General features: G+C 57.9%; 1 protein-coding gene across 7 annotated transcripts in view; it reads right to left on the bottom strand.

Moving 5' to 3' along the window:
- The window catches only part of MAST3 (microtubule associated serine/threonine kinase 3), a 37,170-nt gene that overhangs the window by 23,321 nt on the left and 4,328 nt on the right, over positions 1–9,521 (bottom strand). For 4 of the 7 annotated variants that reach the window (XM_014465786.2, XM_023764007.1, XM_014465790.2 and 1 more), the window contains exon 1: positions 1,687–1,897. In XM_014465786.2, coding sequence (XP_014321272.1) covers positions 1,687–1,775 — 89 coding nt within the window. In that variant the 5' untranslated portion in view covers positions 1,776–1,897. Of the gene's footprint in view, positions 1–1,686; positions 1,900–8,411; positions 8,444–9,521 lie in introns of those variants that run through there. The other 3 variants (XM_014465787.2, XM_006100352.3, XM_023764008.1) reach the window with 2 other exon arrangements.

The raw sequence follows: 9,521 nt of genomic DNA, 5'->3' as shown, positions 1-9,521 counted from the left end.
GTGCATCAGCCCACACACCCCAGCTGCCGACGCAGCTCAGCCACAGCACTGTGCACAGGGAGGGAGAAGAAACCTCCAGCTTCACAGGGACAGGAACCGTGTCCCGGGGAGAAGGCACAGAGCAGGACAAGGTGTGGGAACGCGGGGTCAGCCACTAATCCAGGCGACAAGCAAGGCGTGGGGGCTGGTGTTTGGATCCAGCCTGCTCCCAGCTGTTCCTCTGAGCCTCAGTTTCTCCGTCTGTACACCAGGCAAGATGCTGGGAAGATCTGATAAAACCAATACGCCGAGCTCAGCTTTGGGCCAGCTCGGGGTAAATAAATGGTAGTGGGGACGTGTAGTACTGTTGGCTTGCAGGGCCTGGTGCCTTGTCAGTGTTAGGTTAGGTGGCTGATCCTGGGCTCTCTCCGACCTAACAGTCAGAGAGCAGGGCATGCCTCCCCAGATAATTAAGTCACCATTTGTCAATTCCAACAGGCCAGGAGGTGGGAGAGACCAGATGTACCCATTTCCCAGCCCGGGGAAACTGAGGCCATAGAGCAACAGCCCAGGGATTGTCTTCTCGGCTGAGGTGCCGAAGCAAAAGTGAAACCCACAGGTTCCTGCAAAACTTCCTGCCCACCCCCACCTTCACACACAAACCAGTCCCACATCCTCTCCCTGCCCCTCACCTGGTTCCTTACCCCCACCTCCACTCCCATCATTTGTCACTTTCAATAACATTTGGGAAAAACACTTGGCGGCCTACCTCTTACTCTCAGGTGGGGTCTTTTTGGAAACAGCCTAATTGCAGATGGCAATGGGGAAGTGGGCACGATCTGCTCACTTTCTGAGCATCTACTCTGAGTGCTGACCATCTGCACAGCCCTCCCTGGAGAAGCCCAGGACCCTGAGGTTCAATCATCACCCATGTGGCTCAACAGAGAATGAGAATATGGCAGAAAACAGGGGCCTGAGGCCAGTTTCCTGCACCCAATCCCTGAGGTGCTCATAAGCCCTCTGTGGCTCTCCAGGGTCTGGGAGACGAGCCTAAACCCCTGGACTTGACATTCAAGGTTCCACCGCCCAGCCTCTGCCTGTCGCGCCCCTTTGGGAAATGTCCCAGCCCAGCACCCATGAGACACCTAAGCACAGAGAGATAAAGGAACGGGTTGAGGTCACACCGAGCTGGCATTTGAATCGAGGTCCGGTAGAGCCCATAGCCCTCGCTCCGTCTCTGGTTTTCAGAAGGGGAAACTGAGACTCCAAGTCAGGCCAGGCTTTGTTCCAGGTTAAACCCGGCCACTGGCGCTCCTGACACACGCTCGCCAGCCGCGTGCAGTAAATGTTTGTTTGAGAATCAACATTTCTAGCTGGGCCCCAGGGAGAGATCGGCGTCAGTTTTTCCAAGAAGCACCTCCCCAGTTCGGCCCGGGACGAGAGCCCTGGGTTCGAATCCCGTCTCAACTCACTGCTGCCTCATTCGTACCCCAGCTGCGACCCTGACCGACACACACCCACCCCAGTGCGGGGACCGAGGGACGCAAGAAGGGTGTCGGGGACAGCCGCGGATGCCCGATCCCAGAGCGTCCTCCTCCGTCCCCCTGCGGTCGCGCACAGCGGCCCTCGCCACGCCGCCCAGACACACTCCGGGCAACTAGTGTCTACTCCGCCGGCCGCCGCGCCTGTACCCCGCGTGCCCCCTACCTCTTGGAGCGCTGCAGCAGCGCGCCCTTGGCCAAGCGGCTCCGGTGGCCGGGAGCCGCCACCGCCGTCCAGTAGCTGGGGTCAGACATGCTGCTGCTTCCCTTTGTGCCGCCCGAGGCCCGGGAGGCGCGTGGGCGCAGCCGGCGGCGGCCCGGGGCGAGCCTCCGCGGCGGGATCGGCTCCCGGGGCCCGGTAGCGCGGGGAGGGCATAGGGTGGGAGCCGCCGCGGGGCTCGGGTGGGGTGGCGAGGAGGAAACGCGCGCCCGGGAACACCCCCAGCGGGGCCTGTCGGGGCGGGGTGAGCGAGGCGGAAGCTGTGCCGGCAGCCCCGCGTGCGGCCGAGTGGGTGGAGTGTCGCGAGGGCCGCGGGCGGAGGGGCGGGGCGTTGCCTGGGCCCCGGCGTGGAGAGGTCCGGCCGTTGCTAGGACGGGCGCGGCGGGGGCGGGGCGTGGGCGGTCCTCGGAGGTTGGGCCTTGGAACACGGCTCCTCGCCCATAAAATGTTAATTCTGATCACGGCCCGCCCTGTCCTTCTCTCCGGCGGCGCGAACCCCTCCGGCTCGTGCGACACTCAGGGCCCATCCAGCGGCCAGGCCGGGCTCAAGCTACCACGCCCTCGCAGGCTCCACTCTTTGGAATACCCTTCGTGTCTGGCAAAATCCAGCGTCCCCTCCTCCGGGAAGCCTGCCCTTATGTCTCCCGGCCTTTGTCTTCCCCGGGCTTGGGCGCCTTGGTTTCCAGCATCTCCCGGTACTGGACTGGCACAGAGGGATGGTTTAGCGAACTGAGTCAGGGCCTCTGACGCGCTATGCTCTCTGCCTGTCTGTGTGACAGAAAAGACCAGCAGCCTGGCTACACCCAGGAATGTAATGCTTGATGTAATTTTGCAAGTCTCAGTCTCTTCAACTATAAAATGGGAGGAAAACAGGCTGACAAGATGATTATGTAAATTATATGTAAATGTAGCCTCAGGCGCCGAAACCGGTTTGGCTCAGTGGATGGAGCCTCGGCCTGTGGACTGAAAGGTCCCGGGTTGGATTCAGGCTAAGGGCATGTACCTGGGTTGCGGGCACGTCCCCGGTGGGAGATGTGCAGGAGGCAGCTGATCGATGTTTCTCTCTCATCGATGTTTCTGGCTCTCTAGCTCTCTCCCTTCCTCTCTGTGAAAAATCAATAAAATGTATTAAAAAAAAATAAATGTAGCCTCAAGCTAACTTCCAGGCCTCTGTTTCCCCATCTACACATATCCCTCGTGAAAATGGAAAGAATTGGAAGCACAGAAAGTGACTGTTAGCCGGCTGGGGTACAGTACGTCGCGTTCACTATGGAAGGAGCAATGTCTCACACAGTAGCAGTAAATGAACGCTTCCTCCTCTGGTGACGGTCCCAGTAAGTCAGGGTCAGCACCACCGAGGGCGGCCCCTTCACAGGCAACAGGACACTTGGGTAACTGGCCCGGGGCTGACGCTGCCACCCAGATCACATGTCTGCGAAGGGAGACTGAGGTACAGGGGGCATGCGGCTGCCTAGTGTGTAGCCCTAACCTGCTCGTCTCTCTCGCTACTGATTTTTCTTCTCAAGTCTTTCTCAGGCTCCCCCTCCTGTCCCCTCATGTCCATGGCACCCTCAGTGGCCCACCTTGTCCAGCTATCTATTGGGTATCTCCCCAGGCATGCTCTCCAGGTTACCACACCAAGCCATTGGGAGCAGGAGCTGTCTCGGGCAAGAGGAGGGTAGCCCTTCCCACCTGTCCATGAGCTGTCCTCACCCCTCTCAGTCCCATTCTCTGTGTGGCTTCCAAGTACCTTGGGTAGAAAATCCAAATTCTTTCTATCCTTGGCATTCAGGGCCCCAGAGACAACACTCCTCCGACGATGCTGTTCCTGCCTGGAACAGCCTCTGTTGCCCCCTTGTCTGTGAGGGCCCAACTCAGGACCTTCTTTAACTCGTCTTACCACCACCACCACCACCACCACAGGCAGTGCCCTCCCAATTGCTTCCCTTTTGTCCATGCCACAAGCATTAGCTGAGCACCTGGTGTATACCTGGCTTGCCCTGAAGGTAGAGGATGGCCAGGACAGATCCAGGTCTGGCCCTCAAGGTTGCTCCCAGACCTCTGGGAGAGAAAAATAGCCCAACAGTCATACAAGAAAACATGGAAATCACACCCATGATGGGATCTGATGAGAAAAATAGATGGGTGTAATGGCTGTAACCAGGGCTTGGGCACCCTTAAATAGGAGTGTTCAAAGAAGGCTTCCTTATCTGTGGGCTTGATGGATACTTGAAAAACGAAGAAAAGAGGAAATGGAGAAAATAAAGCTCTGGGCAGAAAGGACAGCGAGTGCCAAGGCCCTGAGGCTGTCCTAGCTCACATGCTGGCCATTCAGGAAAGTTCAGGAAGCTGCTTGGCTAGAGCAGGGTGAGTGATGAGGAGATGAACGAGGAGGAGGCAAGGGCATCAAAGGGGCCAGACCCAAGAGCCCCTGAGGCTGAGGGGACAAATGGGGGCCTGTTTCTAGGGTGTTTAGAGGCAAAGACCCATTTCCTTGCCTGGACCAAGGCAATGAGGATCTGCTGCCCCCTGGTGGCGAGTGAGGCAGTCCCATGACTTAAGCACACGCCCCAGACTCTGCCTCCATTTCCTCCTGCTAAAACTGGTTGGTCTCTAACACTGTCTCCCAGGTGCGCCTGGACAACATAATCTGAGGTCCTATGCCTCTGAGATCCTGAATGTCCTCCTTTGCTAAATGGGGGGCTACAGCAGTCCCTGCCTCTGGACACCCAAAATGGTCCAGAGCCACCATCACCTACCCAGATGTTGACCTAGCCACCTCCCTGCCTCTGCCATCTCCATTCCTGTCCTCTGTCCCAGAAGACCTTTCTTCCCCTTAAGGCAGCCACAGAGGCTTTAAAAATCTCAGTTCTGCCCCAGGACCTTTGCACATGCAATTCCCTCTGCCTAGTGCAGTGGTTCTCAACCTTCTGGCCCTTTAAATACAGTTCCTCATGTTGTGACCCAACCATAAAATTATTTTCATTGCTACTTCATAACTGTAATGTTGCTACTGTTATGAATCGTAATGTAAATATCTGATATGCAGGATGGTCTTAGGCGACCCCTGTGAAAGGGTCGTTCGACCGCCAAAGGGGTCGCAACTCACAGGTTGAGAACCGCTGGCCTAGTGGTTCCTCCCTAGTTCTGTCCACACCTCAGCTCAAACATAACCTCCTCCGAGAGGCCCCTGTCTGAACGCATCTTGTCTGTCCACTCACTTTCATTGCCCACTTCCTGAGCCCTGTGAGTGAGGGACTATGTTCATTTTGCTCACAGCTATATCCTTAGCACCTGGCACACAGTGGGTGCCTAACCAATGCTGTTGACTAAATGAAGGTGTCTGCCTATTGCCCAGTACCCAGTATGGTTTCCAAATTGTTCTCCCTTCTCCCCTTTAAAGGCCTGTGGGAGGAGCCTGAGCAGCTCATTCACGCTAAGGTGCAAAGGACCGATGGGCCACCAAATTCTAGACACCACTGACACTCACATCGGTCCCCACCCTGAGCTGTACAAGGAGCCCATGATCACCCTGGTATTCTGTCCTGTCTGGGCAAGACCCTGAGCCCCATCAGTCACAGAGGGTGGCTCAAACCCTTGACAGACTCTGGTGGCCACGCTGGCCCTGCGGGCTTCGCACCCACACACACTGGACCAAGAGAACTGTTGTTTCCTCTCTGAGCCTACGTTCCCTCAGTGGGGAAACAGGGTCAGGAAGGGTGCCTCCCTCCAAGGGTTGAGGAGGGAACTCAAGGCTGATGCTCGGTCAAGCTGGTTTTTTTCTGCCTACACCTCTTTACCTGGTTAAGTTCAGTGGTTGGGGCTGTAATGGTGAACCCTTACCTGTGTGTGTGTGTGTGTGTGTGTGTGTGTGTGTGTGTACATTCAGAGGGAGGAGCTTTCCGGCCAGCCGAGCTGGTTGTGGGGAGGATCTCTGAGGTCACCATTCAGCAGGGAGGGTTCTGAGCAGGCTGGGAACCTAGCACCTGTCTCAGGACCTTGGGCAACAGCTCAAGTTCTGGCCTCACCTTGGCCACCTGTCGGACAGGGGACCTGCTGGCTATGGCTGAAATGGAATTTCCCCATCAGCACCCCAGTGTGGCTCACCGCACCATTTTATGTCGGGGTAAACTGAGGCCCGGAAGGCGAGGTCAGCAGCCCACAGTACCTGGGGGAGGGAGCTGGGTTTGGGGAGTTTCCGAGGCTTTGGGGGACCCGGGCACGTCTGAGCCCTGCCCTGCTGGCTGTCACTTACCTCCAGGGGTGCAGTCCCAGGGAGGGGCTGCAGGGGCTGCAGGGGCTGCTGGGGCTCAGCAAGGACGGGCTCTGGCTACTCGGAGACAGACTGCAAAGAAAGAGGCCCGGACGGTGAACCTGGCCGCGGCCCCTGTGGGTGGCCCAACCCGAAGGCGGGACCGGGAAGGGGCCCAAGGCCCGGGATTTTGGGTCTCCAGCAGGCCTCGAGGGCGGGGCCGGACCGATCACCCAGGAAAGCTCCCTGGAGGCAGCGGTGCGACTCTGAACGACTTGCATAGAGACGCGCGGGAAGGGTGGTGGTCAGCCTGCCCTCCCCCCTGCTTCTCCCTTCCCCAGCCACTCACTCGAGGGTCAGCGCCGGGATGTGCAGCTTGTTCCTTCGGGACTTCATGGCGAGGCCGGGCCGCGTCTACACGGTCGGGTACCGACGCCCCCTTTGTGGTCCCCAAACCCGGCTGGTGGCGGGATCCCACAGGGACCGACAGATGCGGACGCGGGGACAGCACCCCAGGCAGACGCGGCGTGCGGGCTGGGCCGCAGGGGGTGTGGGGGGCGGGCTCTCTCCGCCTCAGGGCGGGACTCGGAGCCCCGCACCTGCGCGCAGGCCCTGCCCAGCGGCAGAAGCGATTGGGGTGCGGGCTGGAGTGGCGGGTGTCACTCCCTCGTGGGAAGGGACGCCGGGGCTGCCATGTCCGAGGCCCGCGGGCTGCACGGAGGGGCAGGAAGGGCTGTCACTGCATCCCCAGCCAGCATCGCAGCCCCACCGCCTGGCCCCGCCCCTCCGGCCCCGGCGCGTTCCCAGCTCTCGGGGGTCTTCGGGACCCAGGATCCGAGCAGGCCCCGCCCCTGTCCTCCAGCCCCGGCACTGGCGACCCCTGGCGGCGGGTCTCAGCCTCTGTGCTCACACTCCAGGCCCCGGCCACGCCTCCAGGCCAGTGCTCCGCGGGTCCCTAGGCCAGGAACCCCCGTCCCGCCCCACATTCAGGTCCGACTTTGGCCCCACCCGCCCTGCCTCTGAGAAGCCGTCCCTACAAGACCCCGAAGGAGGGGGTCGTCTGTGGCTCTGGCCCCCTTAAATCTCTGGGCGGACCCGGTCCGGCACGCCGCAGGTGGCAGAGACTAGACAACCCTGAGGTCTTTGCTCCGGTCCTGCCCCGCGATGTGGGACTTTGCCCTCCGTGGTTCGGACTGATTCACTGTCCACCACCCCACCCCCAGCCTGGGCAAAGGCTACTATCCGAGCAATGTCCAAGACCCAGCCCCTACTGGGCCATCAGGCTCTCCCCGCCAGCTGCATTATCCCCAGTCCAAGGAGAGCAGATGGTCAGGGCGTGAGGGCCACTCTGTACTCGTCCCCACCATGAGATTTCAAACTGTCATCCAACACCCCGGACCTCTCCTTTCTTTTCTCCCTCCACCTCCCCTGTGCTCCCCTGTGCTCACTCCAGCTACCCCCGTATCCAAAGCCAAACTGGCTCACACCTCAGGACCTTCGTCGATGCTGTTCCCTCTGCCTGAAATGCTGTTCCCCTTAGACTTTTCCCCTGGCCTCTTCCTCCTGTTCCAGATTTAGGCTCAAATGTCACTTCCTTCAAGGCTAAAGCCGCCCCGCAGTCCCTCTGTTTGTCTCTGCTTCATTTCTCCCCTTCAAAACATCACTTCACCATCCCTCTCCCCAAGAGGGTGAGAGCTGCACGGGCAGGGCCCAGCAATGGCTAGTCCCTGTGTCCCTTGTGCCTGGAACAGGGCCTGGCCCACAGGAGGGGCTCAAAACAAGTCTGTTAAGTGAATGACTTCCCTGGTGGGCAAGAAATTTGTACTCCCAACTTGGCTGAATACAACCTCCAAAGAGGGGGTGTCTGCACGCATGCACCTGCAGACCATCAGCACGAGGCAAACCCCTCCCCCTCCAGGGCTTTGCTTCCCCATCTGTTAACCAGCAACCGTACTGAACAAAATGTTCTCTGAACTTTTGAGGATCCAGAAATGCCAACCTACAGGACACTTATGTGACCCTGCAGGATACAGTTTTCTACCCATGTTCCCTGAAAGAGCTCCCCATCATGGGAGGCATGTAAGCGGCTGCCAGGACATTAGATTGTAATTCTCGAGAGTCTGGACTCCGGATGCCAGAGAAGTTTGTCCCCTTCTGGGCTGGGTGCCTTTGAGCCCGTGATGCAACCTCCTTTACATCTCCATTTCCTCATTTGCAAACTAGCCTGGGCCTCCCAGCCTGTGGTGAGGCCAAGGGAGGTACTTGTGAATGACTTTGCAAACACCAGGCATAGGTGGATCAAGGTGAGAAGCTTTGTTGTAATTATTAAATAAATTCACAATTTGGAGGTTGCTGCCGAAATATCTGTGCCCAGCACCACAGGGTCCCCACCCAGCCAACCGGCCCCCGGTAAACTCACCCCCGTCCACGGCGAGGCAGGCTCAGTTCCTTCTGAAAGAAGATGAAAATGGGTCATTTCCAGAGAGACAAGCCCTTCTCACCCCTGGCCCTCCACCCATCTCACACCCCAGGGGTCCCATGCTCACCCTGCCCCAGCCTATGGCTTCTTTCTGCTTTCCCCTCATACTGGGCTCAGCTCTGCCGCAGAACCTTTGCACCAGCTGTGTCCTCCGCCAGCTCTGGTGCTACTTAATTGCAGCTCACATCTCAGGTCTCAGCTCACTCACCCCTTCCTCCTGAAAGCCCTCCTGGACGCCCAATCTACCTCCTTGCCCAGCTCACACCCTATTTGTATGACAGATAACTCCATCATTTAAGATAAACTAGTTACATTTTAAAAGACGCGTGTCAATAGTGGCTAACTACTAACAGTCTGTTGAGAAAAGAGAGGTTCCTGAGACAGCCTCACCCCGACCCTCTCAGATCTGAAAGCCACTCCTCCTTCACCCTCTGCAGAGCCTCTTCAGGTCTGGGTCGTGGGCACTGGTGGGAAGTAGGGCGCTGACCAATGACTCACCACTGAAGACCCTTTTGGAGCTCAGCAAGCTGACCTGCCTCACCCTGGGTGCCCTCACACATGAAAGGCAAAAAAAAGCCCTGTGCTTGGGGTCCATTGTGACCCCAGAGTCCACCCTCAACTGTGGCTCACCCAAGAGGGTTTTAAATTCTCAGAAGACCGTGTAGCACAAGTTTAGAATCTGGGGACACTGAGACCTGGGTTATCTGTTCTCTCCTGGCTGTGGGACCTGGAACAAGTGACCTGTACTCCGTGCTTAATTTCTCTCTTCTGCAATTTGGAGATAACATCAGGAGGGTTCGGGGGTAAATCACCATTTTTATTTTTATTATTATTGTTGTTGTTGTTGTGTGTTGTTGCGCTCAGCAAGAGTCTCCACAGACTATCAGAATAACTAGTACATTTTACATTTGCCGAGCTGCCTACTGCGCATCAAGAGCAGGGTCTGTTTTTGTTTGTTTTTTTCCGGGCAGAGAAACTGAGGCGCGGAGGGAAGCCACCCGCCCTTTCCTCTCGGCTGAGAAGGCAGAGAATCCAGGTCTTTGGACACCC

Source organism: Myotis lucifugus, unplaced genomic scaffold (genome assembly GCF_000147115.1).
Source record: "Myotis lucifugus unplaced genomic scaffold, Myoluc2.0 scaffold_311, whole genome shotgun sequence".
Classification (NCBI taxonomy): domain Eukaryota; kingdom Metazoa; phylum Chordata; class Mammalia; order Chiroptera; family Vespertilionidae; genus Myotis; species Myotis lucifugus.
This window is presented reverse-complemented; position numbering and strand designations above follow the sequence as displayed.